The 19,464-nt window shown below is 46.2% G+C and overlaps 1 protein-coding gene across 1 annotated transcript in view; it reads right to left on the reverse strand.

The window, feature by feature from the left end:
- LOC102935382 (cytochrome P450 4B1) overlaps positions 1-19,464 on the reverse strand; it is a 43,066-nt gene that overhangs the window by 11,037 nt on the left and 12,565 nt on the right. The window contains exons 3-8 of the mRNA XM_007061593.4: positions 17,864-17,908; positions 15,732-15,859; positions 9,790-9,914; positions 9,116-9,267; positions 8,290-8,396; positions 2,759-2,949 (exon numbers count right to left, since the gene is read on the reverse strand). Of these exons, the coding sequence (XP_007061655.1) occupies positions 2,759-2,949; positions 8,290-8,396; positions 9,116-9,267; positions 9,790-9,914; positions 15,732-15,859; positions 17,864-17,908 (748 nt within the window). The remainder of the gene's footprint in view (positions 1-2,758; positions 2,950-8,289; positions 8,397-9,115; positions 9,268-9,789; positions 9,915-15,731; positions 15,860-17,863; positions 17,909-19,464) is intronic.

Consider the following 19,464-nt stretch of genomic DNA (forward strand, 5'->3'; position numbering starts at 1 on the left):
ACCCCCAGCCCTGCCCCCCAGCCCTCTCCTCCAGCGGGGCTGCTGCTGTGTCTTTCCTGTACTCCATACTGGCTATAAATAGCTCGCTGGTACGGTGTACCGGAGCATGCCAGCCTGCTCGCTCTGCTGGCTTAGTCACAAGGGTTTTCAGGATTGGGCACATCGTTTCCTCCTGAAGCATAAAGCAGCTGACCTACATTTAAAATCCGGGCCTCTCTGCATGCTCTCTACCTGCCTTTCTTGGCACCCTCCCCAGTTTCTGAAAGGCCAGAGGGTTTGGGTGGGAAAGGCTGAGTGACTACACAGCCTACAAAAGCTGTTATTCATTTTTATGATTATTTATGCAGCTCCCAGCATGTGTCAAGTCAAGTGCTTTGCAAATGAGTAGTGAGATAAGGACCTGTCCCTAAAGCAGGAGTCACTAACTGGTCGATTGCGATCAACTGGTGGATCCTGGAGACTCTCCCAGTCGATCGCCATCTCCGGCTGCTAAAAGTCCGGAGGTGCAGAGGGGCTGCCGCTAAGGCAGGCTTCCTGCCTGCCCCGGCTCGACGCCACTACTGGAAGTGGCCAGCACGCCCCCGTGGCCCCGGGTGGCGGGGGAGGCAGGGGTCTCCTCCCTGCAAGCACCCCCCCTGCAGCTCCCATTGGCCGGGAATGGGGAACTCTGGCCAATGGGAGCTGTGGGGGCAGCGCCTGCAGAGAGGGGCAGCGCGCGGAGCCACGTGCCCACCCCCCAGGGGCTGCAGCGGCACGTTGGCCCCTTCCGGGAGTGGTGTGGGGCCAGGGCAGGCAGGGAGCTTGCCTTAGCCCCGCTGAGCTGCTGACCGGGAGCCGCCCGAGGTAAGTGCCCCCCGGCGGGAGGCCGCACCCCAGCCCTGAGTCCCCTCCTGGAGCCAGCACCCCATACCCCCTCCTGCACCCCAAACCCCCTCCTGCATCCTAAGCCCCTTCCCCAGCCCTGAGCCCTCTCCAAGAGCCAGCACCCTATACCTCCTTCTGCCCCAGACTGGAGCCCCCTCCTGCACTCAAACTCCCTCCCAGAGCTTGCACTCCTCACCCTCCCTACACCCCAACACTCTGCCCCAGGCTCAGCCCAGAGCTCCCTCCCACACTCTGAACCCCTCAGCCCCAGCCCAGAGCCTGCACCCCCTCCCGAACCCCAACCCCCTGCTGCAGCCCAGTTAAAGTGAGTGAGGGTGAGGGAGAGCGATAGCATGGTGGTGGGGGGGGATGGAGTGAGCAAGGCTTTGGGGAAGGGGCGGGGTAGATCCTGGGTTGCACTTAAATTCAAAAAGTGCGTAGAAAGGTTGGCGACCACTGCCCTAAAGAGTGTACAAAGCTGTATAGATAAGCATTTGGGGTGAGTAAAGAATCCACAGTGAAAAATGACCCAGTGTATTCAGGTTTCAGAGTAACAGCCGTGTTAGTCTGTATTCGCAAAAAGAAAAGGAGGACTTGTGGCACCTTAGAGACTAACCAATTTATTTGAGCATAAGCTTTCGTGAGCTACAGCTCACTTCATCGGATGCATTCAGTGGAAAATATTCAGCCTCCTATTTTTCTGCTCATGGAATATTATGTTTTTACTCTGTGGGTTCTGCCTGGTTGCAGACAGTTTGCTGAAAGGTTCTGGCACTTTCTACACGAAATTTAAGTCATGTGGCTTAGTTGTGATTAGTCAGATAGGTTATACAAAGTTGCCTGGCTGAATGAGGGTACAAGCATTACCAACAGGAACCTTTGTCTAGGAACATTTCAATTTGGTTCCTACAAATATTCATGCACGTGGATTTGAAATTTGCTTCCCACAAAAATCCATGCCAATAATACCTAATCACTTGAACATTTTCAGTGAGCCAAAGGGACAGAATGCAAGGAGGCCCATGAGAACTCATTAAACCATTTGAATAATCACAGAACATGATTGAAATCTACTCCCAGCTCAGTCCAAGTGGTTTAATCTGAGAGTGACCCTAATTAAAACAGCGTTACAAAATTCAGCTTGCCTTTGACCACAACAGGTTTTGACGGACAAGTAAAATATTGTTTAATTTTCTCATTATCATCCAAGGTTCTCATACATATTACAGTGACGAGGGCTACTTAATTATGTAGATTAGAGGGCTGGATGGCAGGAGGTAAAATTTTGCACGCATGCTGGTAGATTTTCCTGACAACTTTGCAACACAGATATCCAGGGGTAGCGTCCGCTTATTTTCAAAGGATCTGAAAGTCACATATGGCACCATTATCTCAGTTGTTTATGTCAGTCTCATCAGTGATGTCAGGCCCAGCTGGAGATTAGCACTGGTGAACTGAATGCCCCTGAAGAGCAAGACAGTGGAGAACAAGAGTGGGAACCATTTTTAAACCTGTGGGTCCCACAAAGTTAGTGTCTATTTATATTTAATGTGGAGAGAACTAGCTGACTTACTTATATAAGCTGACCCCCTCAACTATTTGACAGTCTCCAGTTACCATGGAAAACATGAAATGTTCTTGCAAGCATCCATGTTAAAGACAATGAAAATCCTGTTCAAAACTCTGACCCAAAGACCATTGGAATCATTGTAAAGACTCCCTCTGACTACCACTGGGCTTTGGATCAGACTCCAACTAAATATCAGCGCAACATACCGCACTGCCTGATGCCCTGAGTTTCAGGGATTTCTTGGTTTCCAACACTCAAGAATATCTTAGTTCACCAGACATAATCCTGAGAGGAAATATCATGAAATAAGATGTGAGCGCTCACCACTGAATGGTCTCCCGGTCTCCCAGAAGCTCCCGTAACTCTTCTCTGCATTTCTGCTGGTGCTCTGGGTACATGGCCAGGCAGTATAAGGTCCAAGAGATCCCACTGGCTGTGGTATCATGACCCCCAAACATGAAAGTGTCCACCTCAGCACGTATGTCTTCATCAGATAACCCTGCTCCCTTTTCATCCTAATTAGACAGGGATATTGGTCAAGGGAATGTATTAGCCCAGAGATACTTTGCTTCTGCTGTACCACATGGCCCCTAATGCTGCCCTTGGCAAACATTAAGCAGACATACCACTCCCACCGCCAATGGCGATGCCAAATGCAGAGGAACAGTGGGGTTAAAAATGGTCTCTTCTCTCTTTCTTTCCACCCCTGAGCTCCAGAAGTCTCTCTGTTATCTCAGGTCTCTTCCCCATTGGGCATGCAATGTGGTTCATTCCGAGACCAGTGCACAGACTGGGGTGGCCAGTAGAGCTGGTCTGGTTTTTTTTTTTTTTCTTTTTCCCATGGAAATTGTCTGTTTGTTTTCATCCAGAAAAATTATGGGAAATTAGGAGTTTTCATCAAACTCTAAACTAAAAGATTTTGGCTGAGAATAGGCATTGTCGTGCCTCATGGGAGTTGTAATTGGCTCCTCTTGTCCCCATTCTCCTCTGTGGGCCAGGATCCTGTGACGGGGTGTATCAACACAAGACTGGTGATGCAAGGGTTAACAAACTGCTTTGGGCCAAACAAGCCACACCCCCTCACCCTTGCTGGGCATGCTTTCATGGAGGGAGCATATAAAAGGGAACGGCTCTGCTCAGTCGGGGCTGGCTAAGGAGGAGAGCAGATGTGTGCAGCAGGCTCCTGCCAAGAAGCTGCCCGGACTGCAGACCACTGAGGCTGAGCACTGGGACTCTAGCCATTGTGTACTAGGGAAAGAGGCCTACTTGGACTCTCACCATTGGGTGGCATTGTCACTAGTAAAGGAGCTACTCATACTCTAGCCACCGGGTGGTACTGCCCCTAGCTAAAGCAGCTTTGTGGACGCTTGTCCCTAGACAAAGCCATTGCTAGAGAGAGCAACTCATTGGACTCTCACTACTTACTCCCACCAGAGGAAGCACCTCTTAGGATCCCACCAGTGGCCTCTACTGCCCTTTAAGCAAAGTGGCACCTCGGACCCCGCTGACCCCTTGACAGATCGTCAGAAAGACAACTCCCACAGTGCATCCTGGTCTCCTCTTTTTGTGAAGGGAAGCAATGTGGGTTCATACACAACTTGCAGCTTGAGCTATTCACCTGAGAGAATTTCTTCAGTAAGATACAAAATGAGCATGAACGCCAAAGCATGAGAGATCAAGGATTTGTAACATTGATATCAGCACTGTGGATGTAATTCTTTTACCCACTGAAAAAGCTGAAGATGCTTCTAAGGAAGGGTTGGGAGCTACATCACTATCGAGACATAGGTCTCAATGACTGCTCTAAAGTGCAATGAGATCCGTGTTACCAGAAGCACCACTGTATTCACACCCTGCACGTTTTTGAAATAATCTTTGTGCAAAGTATGCCTTGTGAGGTATTATTTAAAAACTAACACACTGATCAATCTTCTTGTTTAATGTATGTACAAAATGCGGATTAAGAGTTATGAACATAAACTGAAATTATGACTACAGTGCGTTTACCAGGCACCTCTGGGGAGTGGGTAAACTGGTTCTCAAAGACAAAGAATAAGCTAACGCCTCTAGTCGGGTGTCATCAACGCTGACTGGCCTGTCAAATGGCTATTCTGTGGCAATGAAAGTTGGCAGGAATAGATCAATCTGGATTTTAGCAAACAACTTAGATCTCTGTGCCTGCTACTTCTAATCACTTTAAATCGATCTTTCTGTAGTTAATCAATCTGTTTTATTATATTTTATCTAAAACAGTTTGTGTTGAAGTGCTTGGGGGAATCTCTGCTCAGATTACAAAGGCTGGTGCGTGTCTACTTTCCTATGAAGAAGTGGCAAACTTATTAATGAGGTTGCACTGTCCAAGGCAACCTTGAGCAAGACGGAATATTTCATAGAATAGAATCATAGAATAACAGAGCTGGAAGGGACCTCTGGAGGCCATCTAGTCCAACCCCCTGCCCAGAGCAGGACCAATCCCAACTAAATCATCCCAGCCAGGGCTTTGTCAAGCCTGACCTTAAAAACTTCTGAGGAAGGGGATTCCACCACCTCCCTAGGTAACACATTCCAGTGTTTCACCACCCTCCTAGTGAAAAAGATTTTCCTAATATCCAACCTAAACCTCCCCCACTGCAACTTGAGACCATTACTCCTTGTTCTGTCATCTGCTATCACTGAGAATAGTCTAGATCCATCCTCTTTGGATCCACCTTTCAGGTAGTTAAAAGCAACTATCAAATCCCCCCTCATTCTTCTCTTCCGTAGACTAAACAATCCCAGTTCCCTCAGCCTATCCTCATAACTCATGTGTTCCAGTCCCCTAATCATTTTTGTTGCCCTTCGCTGGACTCTCTCCAATTTATCCACATCCTTCTTGTAGTGTGGGGCCCAAAACTGGACACAGTACTCCAGATGAGGCTTCACCAATGTCGAATAGAGGGGAACAATCATATCCCTCGATCTGCTGGCAATGCCCCTACTTATACACCCCAAAATGCCATTGGCCTTCTTGGCAACAATGGCACACTGTTGACTCATATCCAGCTTCTCGTCCACTGTAACCCCTAGGTCCTTCTCTGCAGAACTGCTGCCTAGTCATTCGGTCCCTAGTCCGTAGCGGTGCATTGGATTCTTCCATCCTAAGTGCAGGACTCTGCACTTGTCCTTGTTGAACCTCATCAGATTTCTTTTGGCCCAATCCTCCAATTTGTCTAGGTCCCTCTGTATCCTATCCCTACCCTCCAGCATATCTACCACTCCTCCCAGTTTAGTGTCATCCGCAAACTTGCTGAGAGTGCAATCCACACCATCCTCCAGATCATTAATGAAGATATTGAACAAAACCGGCCCCAGGACCGACCCTTGGGGCACTCTGCTAGATACTGGCTGCCAACTAGACATGGAGCCATTGATCACTACCCATTGAGCCCGACAATCTAGCCAACTTTCTACCCACCTTATAGTGCATCCATCCAGCCCATACTTCTTTAACTTGCTGACAAGAATACTGTGGGAGACCGTGTCAAAAGCTTTTTCTGGGATGCAAGGCTGGGGAGCTAGGGGCAATTGGCTGAAGCTTTTCTATTGATGGTTCATGAGTGGCTGGGAGACCATTCTTGTAACTCAGTTGGGTGTGTCCCTGCCTGTGGATGGCTATGTAAGGGCAGTGCCTATCAGAAGCTTGTAGCTTGACATTAACATCACAGTGTGAGAGACAGTCCAGGTTGGTCGGTTTAGAGGGCTCAGTGGTGCCACACTTCGGGTTGCACCCCGAGGACCCTTTCACAGTAACACAATCTGTCACTGGGCTGGATTGCACCCGAGAATGTAACAGATACTATCAGAGAAAATTATAGCACAAATGAAAAATGATATGTTAGGTTTTGAGTATGGTTGTATGAAGTTTCACTAGTTTCTCACTGGTCTTGGATTCAAGGCTAAAATTGAAGATAAACCAGTGACTGCGATATAGAATCATAGAATCATAGAATCATGGAATATCAGACTTGGAGGGGACCTCTGGAGGTCATCTAGTCCAACCCCCTGCCCAGAGCAGGACCAATCCCCAACTAAATCATCCTTGCCAGGGATTTGTCAAGCCTGACCTTAAAAACTTCTAAGGAAGGGGATTCCACCACCTCCCGAGGTAACACATTCCAGTGTTTCACCACCCTCCTAGTGAAAAAGTTTTTCCTAATATCCAACCTAAATCTCCCCCACTGCAACTTGAGACCATTACTCCTTGTCCTGTCATCTGCTATCACGAGAATAGTCTAGATCCATCCTCTTTGGATCCACCTTTCAGGTAGTTGAAAGCAGCTGTCAAATCCCCCCTCATTCTTCTCTTCCGTAGACTAAACAATCCCAGTTCCCTCAGCCTCTCCTCATAAGTCATGTGTTCCAGACCCCTAATCATTTTTGTTGCCCTTCGCTGGATTCTCTCCAATTTCTCCACATCCTTCTTGTAGTGTGGAGCCCAAAACTGGACACAGTACTCCAGATGAGACTTCACCAATGTCGAATAGAGGGGAACGATCACGTCCCTCGATCTGCTGGCAATGCCCCTACTTATACATCCCAAAATGCCATATACAAGAAAGAAGTTGGAGCAGAGTCACTTTTGAAATAGTTCATGACCAGATATCACCTGGTAATCAAGGAAAGGTATCAAGTATGCATGTTCTTGTTGATGACATACAACTGGATGATCTGGCAAAAGCAGAAAGTATATGAGAACGTGATACAAGCATCATGCACTTTATCATCAGGAATAGGACAAGGGACCACCATTGAAGAATAGGGAATTCCTGGACTATGCTAAAATATGTGAATTTGAAGCTATAGATACTGTGACAGGGTTGGGCCAGATGGCTACAGGAGGGTGATAGAAGGCAGATATATTAGCCCCAGGTTAAGTAGGTCCCTTTTCCCTGGATAAGGTAACAGGGAAGGTTCCAGAACAATCAGGAACTTTCTGGAAACAATTAAGGCAGACAGGCTGATTAGAACACCTGCAGCCAATCAAGAAGCTGCTAGAATCAATTAAGGCAGGCTAATCAGGGCATCTGGGTTTAAAAAGGAGCTCACTTCAGTTTGTGGTGCATGCGAGGAGCTGGGAGCAATAGGTGCAAGAAGCTGAGAGTGATACAGCGTACTACTGGAAGACTGAGAAGTACAAGCATATCAGACATTCGGAGGGAGGTCCTGTGGTGAGAATAAAGAAGGTGTTGGGAGGAGGCCATGGGGAAGTAGCCCAGGGAGTTGTAGCTGTCACACAGCTGTTACAGGAGCCAGTGTAGACAACTGCAATCCACAGGGCCTTGGGCTGGAACCCGGAGTAGAGGTGGGCCCGGGTTCCCCCCATCCCTCCATCCCCCCAACTCCCTACTTGATACCGGAGGAGTTGAACTGGACTGTGGGTTCCACCAGAGGGGAAGGTCTCTGGCCTGTTCCCCGATCCACTCGGTGGATCAGCAGAGGCTGGGGGGATTGTTCTTCTTCCTTTCCCCATGCTGGCCAGTGATGAGGCTAACTGAGTGAACGGCAGATTTGAGCCATGAAAGTGGCCAAACTGAGGGCTGCCATGAACCTCTGAGGTGAGAATAAGCGCAGGACAAGGCAGAGGAGGAACTTTGTCACAATACCTATAAACAAAGGAAGTTGAAGGATGTGGAGTCCTTAAAGAACTTTCTCCAGAAATTAACTGATGCTGGAGAAAATTCACTTTTAGCCCAACCCAGCTAGGGAACTACACTGCTACAAAGTGGAAAAATCAATGTGAGAATTTTTTTGTCTAACAGACTTACACACACTCATTCACAAGATATGAGAAATAACCAAGGTTCTTCTGTACCTACCTTGGCACACAGAAGAATATCCAGGAAGTCCAGGTGTCTCTTCTTCTGGATCTTTTCAAGTTCTCGCTCATCCTTGAGGGACTTCTTCCTCTCCTTTATCACTTTATCTGTTTCAGAAAAAGAACAATAAAAATATATATTTCAAGACTCTGGATTGCTTTGCTAATTCTACCAACAGAGTGAAGGGCCATCTCAACATGTGAGGTTTTCTGGCCCCATCATCCTCCATGTTGATGATGATAGGATTCACTCTGTATGGGTGCCATAGGATGCAGGACAGAAGCAGAGGCCTGTTAGAAGGACTCTACTCGGTGCTTTCTTGTATCTATGTGGGAGGGAATGGGATCGCTCTCATTCCATTACCCAGTTGGCTCCACAGTTATTTCTCACTAAATTTGAGTTTGCATAATTCGAATTTAGGGGAAGGTCAGTCCTCAAATCCAGCCCCGATAGGTAATGACTGGAAGGTGCAATCAGGTGTCCACCTCACATAACACCTTTGATGGCAGACTTATCAAAGAAGCCAAGGTTCCATGAAGAGTGCACCTCCCTCACACCTCTAAAGGTGGACTCCCCAGAAGAGGAGTGAGGCACCTTGGCAGTGCAATATGTGGGAAGCTTGCACATCTATACAATGTCTATAGATCAACAGAAGACTTTTTTGCTATACTGAGAGTCATGGAGACCAAAGCACCAATCTGGCACCTGTTGAAGTCAACTGATCGCTTCTCATTGGCTTCAGCGGGAGTTAGATTTTCTGTAAAGAGCTTTTAGCCCTTCTCTGCAAGTTTCAGAGAAAGACAGTGACAAGAACATTGAGAAATACCTGTTTGGAGATGCACCATGTCACAGGCCTTCTGGAATCGACGTCCATCACGACTGAGCCAATAGATTAAATCAATCTGATATGGGAGGTACCAGATCCTGTAATTTATCTGAAAGGTGATTTCACAGACAGATTTGATGTAGGAATTCTCCCTGAAAGAAAAGTTTGTAGAAGGATTTAAATGGCATTTAGCAAAGTATACAACTTTTCTGCCTGTGGTAGAGATGTAACATAGTCACCATGAATCCCAAAGTTGCAATATCCTATCCCTAAACAGTGAGTTCGTGGCAGCGGTCTACCCAGATAACATTGCATAAAGCTCCCAGTTAGAGCTGGGAGAATAACTGACTTTTTGGTTTGAAGGCAGTTCTAAAAAATAAAATAAAATATTCAGTTTGGGTTGAACTGAATCCAAAACTTTCCAGTGAATCAAAAAAGTCAATTCTCTAAAGGCAGATTCAAACCAGAGTCTCAGAATATCTGAACCGCTGGGCTAAAGGTTATAAAGGGTGTGGGAGGAGGGTTATCGCAACAGCACCACACCGCCCCCTCCAACAGTTTTGTGACTATTTGTGTCATATTCGCAAATAGTTTTGAGTCGACCAAAACTGCTTTTTTTGGGAAACAAATTATTTGCCCAAAAATTTTTGCCCAGGTCTTCCCCGTGTACTGACTTGTCGATCTGGCAGTTGCTCTCGTGACTAAAGGCACATTTCAAGATGCTGTCGAGAGTCATCAAGCTGACATGTCCAAAGAGCTCCACCGACTTCTCCTGAGTGATCAGATGTTCCCATTTATCCTAATGCAGGAAGGAGACGGGAAATGAGATGGGACAGAAATGCCTTGCTAGATGCTAGAGCAACCAGGTGGATGAGGTAATAGCTTTCATTGGACCAACTTCCACAGTGAGAGAGACGAGTTTTCGAGCTTACACAGAGCAGTCGATATACCTAACACCACGGGAGAGTAAGTTGTTGACCCCCTCAGGTGGCTGATTGGTACAATGACTGTGCTATATCTTCTAACTTTGTGGGTTAATCCTTTATCTTGACTGTTTACAGTACATGCTTTTAACTCTGAAGGTTCCCAGTTCAACCCCCCCTGTTGGCCCAAGGGGATCAGTCACATTTGCATTTACCTTCTGGGTGCTTAAAATTTAAAATCTACCTGTGAAATATGGGAAAGGGAGGACTACACAGTGTTCTGTTAATCAAATATTAGCAAAGCTAGTTTTGGAGGAGCAGGGAGTGGAAGGGTTTAAAGTCAAAATATAAATGAGATCTGTATTTGTACCTGATATATAGTGGAGAGGCCAGAATTATTTCTCTCTATCCCCTGTCTCCAATGTACGTCAAATGTGTTGATTATACTAAGACAGTGTATTTAGATTTCAAGTTCTTTCACAGCTTCTCCCAGCCTACACTTCCAGCTTTGTCTCTCATTTTTCTGGTGAAAGCAGCAGAAGAGATCCCCTTCTTCTCTCCTCAGCATGGGGAGACTCTGCTCGCCGGTGCTCCCCCTTGTCCTTAACTGATGAGGTAAGGACTCACCAGTCAGGGGAATCTGAAGTGGGAGTAGCAGAATGCCTGGCAGGGGAGTTTGTTGCGCTCCCGGCCTTCTGGACACTAGATGCAGCAGGAGTAACTCCCGATGGGAGGAAAGGCACCCTCTAAAGCCTCTTCTCCATGAATTCTCCCCCTTACTGTTACAGGAGTGCTCTATAAAAGAGAGATGTCTGTAGAAATGTAAGTAGCTAGTAAATAGATGAGGTGCCAATAGATGCTGGTCAAGAATATGTAGCAGAGTTCCTGAGTTTTGGAGAATGAATAAAAGTTGTAGTGTGCGGCAAATGGTTTCCTCCATGCAGCACTTTACATGGAAACCATGGAGCACTCAAGGACAGTAAAGCCATTGCGGAGAAACTAAATGAAATCTTTGCATCGGTCTTCTCGGCTGAGGATGTGAGGGAGATTCCCAAACCTGAGCCAATCTCTTTAGGTAACAAATCTGAGGAACTGTCCCAGATTGAGGTGTCATTAGAGGAGCAAATTGGTAAACTAAACAGTAATAAGTCACCAGGACCAGATGGGGTTCACCCAAGGGTTCCGAAGGAACTCAAATGTGAAATTGCAGAACTACTAACTGTAGTCTGTAACCTATCATTTAAATCAGCTTCTGAACCAAATGACTGGAGGATAGCTAATATGATGCCAATTTTTAAAAAGGACTGCAGAGGTGATCCCGGCAATTACAGGCTGGTAAGCCTAACTTCAATACCGGGCAAACTGGTTGAAACTACAGTAAAGAACAAAATTGTTAGACACAAAGATTAACATAATTTGGGGAAAAGTCAACATGGTTTTTGTAAAGGGAAATCATGCCTCACCAATCTACTAGAATTCTTTGAGGGGGGTCAACAAGCATGTGGACAAGAGTGATCCAGGAGATCTAATGTACTTAGATTTTCAGAAAGCCTTTGACAAGGTCCCTCATCAAAGCCTCTTAAGCAAAGTAAGCTGTCATGGGATAAGAAGGAAGGTCCTCTCCTGGATCAGAACCTGGTTAAAAGATGGGAAGCAAATGGTAGGAATAAATGGTCTGTTTTTAGAACGGACAGAGGTAAATAGTGGTGTCTGTACTGGGACCAGCACTATTCAACATATTCAAAAATGAACTGGAAAAAGAGGTAAACGGTGAGGTGGCAACATTTGCAGGTGATACAAAACTATTCAAGATGGTTAAGTCCAAAGCAGACTGTGAAGAATTACAAAGGGATCTCACAAAACTGGGTGACTGGGCAACAAAATGATAGATGAAATTCAGTGTTGATAAATATAAAATCAGACACATGGGAAAACATAATCCCAACTATACATACAAAATGATGGGTCTAAATTAGCTGTTATCACTCAAGAAAGAGATCTTGGAGTCACTGTGGGTAGTTCTCTGAAAACATTCACTCAATGTGCAGTGGCAGTCAAAAAAGCAAACAGAATGTTGGGAATCATTAGGAAAGGGATAGATAATAAGACAGAAAATATCATATTCCCTCTATATAAATCCATGGTACACCCACACCTTGAATACTGCATGCAGATGTGGTCGCCCCATCTCAAAAAAGATATATTGGAATTGAAAAGGTTCAGAAAAGGGCAACAAAAATGATTAGGGGTATGGAATGGCTGCCATATGAGGAGAGATTAATCAGACTGGGACTTTTCAGCTTGGAAAAGAAACAACTAAGATGGATACGATGGAGGTCTATAAAATCATGACTGGTGTGGAGAAAGTAAATAAGGAAGTGTTATTTACTCCTTCTCATAACACACGAACTAGGGGTCACCAAATGGAATTAATAGGGGGCAGTTTAAAACAAGCAAAATGCACAGTCAACCTGTGGAACTCATTTCCAGGGGATGGTGTGAAGGCCAAGATTATAACAGGATTCAAAAAAGAGCTAGATAAATTCCTGGAGGCTAGGTCCATCAGTGGCTGTTAACCAGGATGGACAGGGATGGTGTCCCTAGCCTCTGTTTGCCAGAAGCTGGGAATAGGTGACACGGGATGGATCACTTGATGTTCTTCTTACGTTCTTAACCTTACCACCTACCAGCTCCAAGAGGAAGACAGAAGAGAGCTCCTGAACCACCACCACCTTCCCCTCCACATCCCAGTTAAAGGATCAAGAGAACTAGTATTTCCAGCACTCATGATTTTATTATGCGTATCATGATATTTGGTGTTTCTCTTAAAGCGCCAGCTCCTGGAGTCATGTGAGTGCACGAAAATTTCAGCTTTTCATTTTCTTAGCTCTCATGATTACAGAGAAAGGCTTGAAAATGTGGCCCAAGTGCACTCAAAAGAGTTCAGAGACCAGAGGGCAAATAAAAAGAATCCAGTTTATCAATGGCTGGAAGCTAAAGCCAAACAAATTCAGATCAGAACTAAGGCACACATTTTTAACTGTGATAGTGATTAACTCTGGGAACAAACTACCAAGGGAAATGGTGCCTTCTCCATCTCTTGATGTCTTCAGATCCAGACTGAGTGTCTTTCTGGAAGAGATGCTTTCGCCAAACACAAGTTACGGGGCTCAATATCAGAGGCATGGGATGAAATTCTATGGCCTATTTTCTACAGGAGATCAGATTAAGTGATCTAATGGTGACTTCTGGCCTTGGATTCATTCAAAGATTCACAGCGTTTATTACTATTATTTATTATTGTTTTAATCTCATGAGTGTTAATCCAATCTTATGATTTTGACTGACCTGATTACGATTTTTGAATAGTGGGGGTTAATAGTACCAGGATACAAAATGGCCCTGTGAACTCCTTTCCCCCCTCCTGATTACTCCGGAGGGTGAGGCAGGGGGGAATTTAGCAGAGGAGGTGTGATTGGGTGTAGCAACCCCGCACTGGTGACACAGGGATTAACAAACTGCTTTGGGCCCAAGAGGCCACTCCTCCTCGTCCTTGCTGGGCACACTTCCAGTGGAGGGAGCATATAAAAGGAAGCAGCTCAGCCCAGTCTGGGCTGGCTGAGGAGGAAAGCGGACATACGCTGCAGGCTTCTGCTGAAAAGCCAACAGGACTACAGACCGCCAAGGCTGAGAATCCTGTCTACCCCACGGAAGCGCAGTTCACCGTAGGGACTGAAGGGGATGATGCACTGCAACCAGCGGAGGAGACGCCAGAGTAAGGATGAAGGGTAGGAAGCGACCCGGGGGACGTGCTTGGGGCTATGGAGACCTGAACCCTGCAATGGGGTAATGGGTTTTGAAGGGCCTGCTTCAGAACATGGTGTAGTAGGGTGGGACCGTGTTCCCCTCCCCTCCCTGCACTTGCCACTGGGCCATACCACTGCCAGAGAGGGCAGCTCCTTGGTCTATTGCCGCTAGGCACTACCACTGCCAGAGAAGGCAGCCCTCTGGACTCCTGTCACTAGGCACGGCTACCTCCAGAAAGAGGGAGACTCCTGAGACTCTCACTACTTACTCCTGCTAGAAAAGGCGCCCTCTTAGATTCCCACTGCCCGGGCACTGCTGCCCTGAAGCCAAGCGGCACCTTGGACCCCCGCTGGTCCCCTGACAAGAGGAAACTGTAGGGCCCAATGGAAGTGAATTGGGGGAGAAAGGAAGGGGGAAGAGGAAGAAATGGAGGAGGGCAGAGGGCAGATTTATATGGAAGAAGGCAGGAAAAAGTTATTCATAAGGGGAAACGGGAAAACTAAGGCAAAGGCAAAAGCAAGCAGACAGAAAGGGAAGAGTGAGAACAAAAAACTCAGGTGTTAGTCAAACAGTTCAAAATAAAGGCCACAAAAATGACCTGGCAGCTGGAAAACAAGCTTTCCAATGTGAGACCTCAGGAGCTCAGCCCTCTCAGCTTATCAGAGAGAAGGCTGAGAGGCGACTTAACGCTGTGAATTGGTACTTATGCGTGGGAAAGATATCTGAAGGCATGGGGCTCTTCAGCTTTGCTGAGGAAGGCATAACAAGACCCGGGAGCTGAAAATTGAAGTTAGGTGATTTCCTAAACACTGGAACAGCTTATCGGTGTTGGGGATTTGCCATCACTTGGAACCTGTGTTTGCAATGAGGTAAAATGGATGTTCGTTGCAGTCCCTTCTGGCTTCAGGATCTGTGAATATCTGGGTCCCCCTGTTCATCTCCTTTCTTCACTGGCCATGGGGAGAACAGGATTGCCTGCATTGCCCTCAACAGGCTCATAACACTTGCATCTCTGTATTAAGAGAATGACTATAATCAAATCGGATGCTTCAGGGCTTCAGTCATTTGCCTACTGGGATCAGGAAGGAATAATTTTCCTGGTGCACAATTGGCCAGATGAATACTGAGGGGTTTTCCCACATTTCTCTGAAATGTCAGAGACTGGCCACTGCTTGGGACAGGGCATTGGACAGGGTGGACCAGTGCTCTGAGGTGGTACAGAGAATCCTCTTTTTAGATGCCTGGCTGGTTTGACTCTCTCATGCATTCAGAGTCATACTGATTGCCAGGTTTGGGGTTGGGAGGGAATTTTCCCCCACAGTAGATTGGAAGGGGCCTGTGTGTGGGGAGGGGGGGGTTCACATTCGTCTGCAGCATGGAGCCAGTGCACTCCCCTGGTCCTGGGTCTGATTTGACCTATAGACTCAGGGCTGCTCTAACTTGCTTTCAACTGGAACATATCCCAAGGAACTATACTAGCAGCAGGGGACTGCTGGAGCACAGATGCTCTCTGGAAAACCCCCTCTGGTCACCCCACCTCCATGCTGGGGTTTCAAGAGTGTGTGTTGGGAGGACGATGCAGGGCTTGCTATACTAGCTCTCTAGTGATTTATGTTTGTTCAAAGTGAGTGCAGAGAAGATGTAAAATGCTACCACCATTGTGAGTGAGTGGAGAATTCTGATCTGGTAACATGTTACACAAGTGTAAATTATGTCATAGCATTCAACACAGAAGTGAATCGCCCTATATGTCCTTCAAATAGTACATCATGCAGGCAGAGAATCCAAGAAAACAGCGAAGAAACGGCAAGAGAGGCTTTGCCTTTAGCATAAAAGTTGGAAAAGAACCAAGTACAGGTGATGACAATAGCAACAGCAGTTCCTACCAGCATCACTTGAGTAGATTTGGTGATCAATGACACATACGGTTTCAAAACCCCATAGTGAAATCCAGGAGTCAGCAGTTTACGATGCTGGAACCACTTTCGCCCTTGTAAGGTCAGTAATCCTTTCCCTAGAGAAACACAGGCAACAAAGATCAAATGATTTACATCACTAGAGAAGGGAGCTGCTCAGAAAAGTGGTATTTGGCGGGGGGCGGGGGATGGGGGGAGGAGACGGGGGGATAATTTAGTTTTTTCTACATTCCTTGCAAAAAATATTCAAAATCTTTTGATTTATTTTGAAGAAAAAATGGAAACTGATAACAGGAAAATGTTTGCTTTTCCAAAACCATTTTTTGGTTTTTGGAGATTTAGTGTTTTTCCCCATTTTCCCTCTTTTTTCCCAGTGAAAAGGAGGGGAGGCAGAGAAAAACTGAAGGAAAAGGGTGGGGGACAACCAAAACCCCTACAATTAAAAAAGGGGTAGGTTTCCAGTTTTGAAAAACAAAATGTTTTTGGTTTGGGGGCTTTGTCAAAAATTCAGAAAATTTCAAGAAAACCCACATATATAGCCACAAAAATTTTCATTTAAGAAGGGCCTTTTTCTCATTGAAAAAAGTTCCAAATGAAAAAATTTAGCCTATTAGTCAACACAATCTGATTATTTCTGTACCAATGCCTAAGCCTCAAGTAATTTGTGTCCAGATCAACAGTATTAGGAGCTACGCAGTTCAAGTTTGGGGAATGCTGCGCACCTGGTATTTCTGGCTCAGCTGGAAGAAAGGACCAGACTCTAATGAGGTCGTTTCTTCTTGCAAAATCTCCAGCCTGTCTTTCTTCTAAGTGAAAGAGGTTCAGATAAGCAGCTTCTGAATGTGTCTCCAAACCAAACCTCAGCGTCTCCCTCGCACCCTCACCCTCAATCACTATGGTTTATCCTGTTTGCTAGTTTCAAGATAAATGCCTTACAAAATCTCATTTCATGTGAATATTTATCTCCAAGGTGGGTTTTCCCATCACTACCCTATTATAGGCTTTCCCCTGGTACCATTAGCCTATTGTAAGACTGCAGTCACCCTCTTCGTAATAGAGAGCAGAGAGACCTGAGGGGAGCAAGAAGATTCCTTCAGGGGGAGGACAAAAGCCTGTGGGTGGAGGGTGGGGGTAAGACGTGATTGGAGCAAGCTCCTATGGTTGACCCTGACGCAAGGGCAGGAGCTGGGCCTCTTGAGGAGAAACCGTGGGAGGAGCTGATTGGTACAAAGAACCGAAGAAGGGACTGAGAAAAAGGCAGAAAGGAGTCCAGGGAGGCAGCAGCAAGGTGTCTGAGGGAGCAGACCTTGGCTGCTTATCCCAGGATTCCTGGCCTGGAGCCCAGTGTAGATGGTGGATCTGGGTTCCCCTACTAGCCACAGGGAAGGTGGCTTGAAGCCCCTGACATACGGGGATCAGGCTGATTTAAAGCCCTGGGGAAAGGGTATAAGGAGTGGACACTGAGGCTGAGATTTGGGACCGAGGACCAAACGTAAGGACACCGGACTTCAATTCGTTGGACTTTCTGTCACCCCAGAAGGGGTGTGACCAAACCATGACCTGGCTAGCAGGCTGAGTGGAAAGAAGAGGCAGATCGCCTCTGGGTCAGAGTGACCGTCACTAGAGAGGCAATTGCTGCAGTGAATCAGCTCCTCTGCAAGCTACTTTTAATGTTTAATACACTATGTTTAATACATAGCTTTTAAAATGGAAATGAATTAAAGAATGCAAGTCTTAAAAAATCTTAAATAAACACTTCAGACAGCTGCTAAACAAACCATTAAGGCAGGAGAGCAAAAGCAGGGAGACCCAAAAGCAGGGAGACATGTTGTAATTCTACTCATTTGAAAAGCTCCATCCCATCTCACACTCTGTTTGTATAGTGCCGGCACAATGGGGCCCCTCACTCGGTTGGCCCTGCCTTAGGCACTGCTGTAATAAACATGAATAGTCAGAATAAGGGATGAAGTTGCCCCGGGAGGTTTTGTGTATTGAAACAACCTGAAACAGCCTTGCTTTGCAATCACGGAAACACAGGGACTCAGCTGGTGGAGTAGCTTCTCCGTACCATTATTGATGGCTAAAAGCGAGACTATACATACCAATCCATGGGAGTACGTAGCGATAGAAAATATTATCCTTGGGATCTGCAAAATCATGATTGGGAGAGAAAAAAAGCTTTGTGTTAGTGGTTTGATCCACATTGATTGATTACATTGGTCATTTATATCCCTAGACAGCCTGTCTGCAGACCTATAGTGATGGGTGTGGAGTTGCCTTTAATCTATGGGTTTGTCTAGATGGCGCTCTAGCGTGCAGTACGCTGAGGCGTTCCTAGCATGCCATGCACTAACAGTCCATCTGGATGGTGCAACCATGTGCTAAAAGTTCCCTAGCGCATACTGACCTGCTCTCGGCTAAGAACTGTTTTTAGTTTAGTTAATGTGCAACACGCTAACGCACTGTTAGCCCAGTTTGCCAAGCACTAACTCACCATCTAGACAAGCCCTTAGAATACTGTGGGCTCCATATGTTTGTCTGAGCTTTGTTCAGGGAAACCACCCAGGAAGACAGACAATAGTCCGGATAAGAGCTCGCTAACACACACCTTTCAGAGTAGTAGCCGTGTTAGTCTGTATTCGCAAAAGAAAAGGAGGACTTGTGGCACCTTAGAGACTAACAAATTTATTTGAGCATAAGCTTTCGTGAGCTACAGCTCACTTCACCTAGGACTCGTAACGGTGATATGTTATCTCCATTCCCCAAGGTTGAATCAGCCTAGGAAGGGGGAGATGGGTTTAGCTGATGGTTAAGGGGGAGAAACTGCCCACCAGACCTTAGGCTGCCTAGAGTGCCTACCAAGGCAAGGAGGGTAAGATGAACATACATATAGGCCTTTTGTTGTTTTAGAAACCTTTTCCCTTGTCATACTGTGTTCCTACTGTTAGGACTAAACAATACTTTGTTTAAGAAGGCTGGTTTGGATCTTCTATCCCCTGCTGGCCACTAGATCCCAGAGGGAAGAACTGTAGGTACCGAGTCCAGTAGGATCTGTTGGGATAAGCACAGTTTGTACACAGGGTGCTACAGTCTAGTACCCTGGTCTAAGAGTGGGAGAATCACAGGATTCTGCCCTAGAGGTGAATGCTTGAAGCCACCTGGAAGAGGGTACATTCAGAAGAGGGGACAGAAGTGCAACTAGCCCTGAACTGTAACCCCCTGTTGTACCGTACATATAGAAAGGAATGTTGCTCCCCCTCTGTGCTTTGTCTCTGGGATATTAAAATAATGGGGGGACAGCATATAATAAATAACTCAGCACAATGTGAAAGTCTCTACATGAAGAAGAGACACAAGACTACAATGACCAAGGATACTGTAGGTCTAGAGCTGAATAGGAACATTGTACAGGGCCAGCCTATATCGTTAAAATAAAAGGACCATTTGTACTAAGACTATGAACCCTCGTCCCCCGCAACCTTCTCCCCCATCACAGTTCAGAACGGTTTATTGTCTCTGGATATGCTAAATGTGATGCACCCTAGCTACTGTGTTCTTTTTATGTAGCCCTATAAAAATAGACACACAGTGCGGGTACAGGTGCAGCATGCAAGTGTCCAAGAAAATTTTTTTCTATGGTAGAGAAATACCCTAGAAGTGCTTCAGAGCTGGGTAGCAATATGTGGTTGTATACAGACCCATG

The sequence above is a fragment of the Chelonia mydas genome, chromosome 8, assembly GCF_015237465.2.
Source record: "Chelonia mydas isolate rCheMyd1 chromosome 8, rCheMyd1.pri.v2, whole genome shotgun sequence".
In the NCBI taxonomy this organism is placed as follows: domain Eukaryota; kingdom Metazoa; phylum Chordata; order Testudines; family Cheloniidae; genus Chelonia; species Chelonia mydas.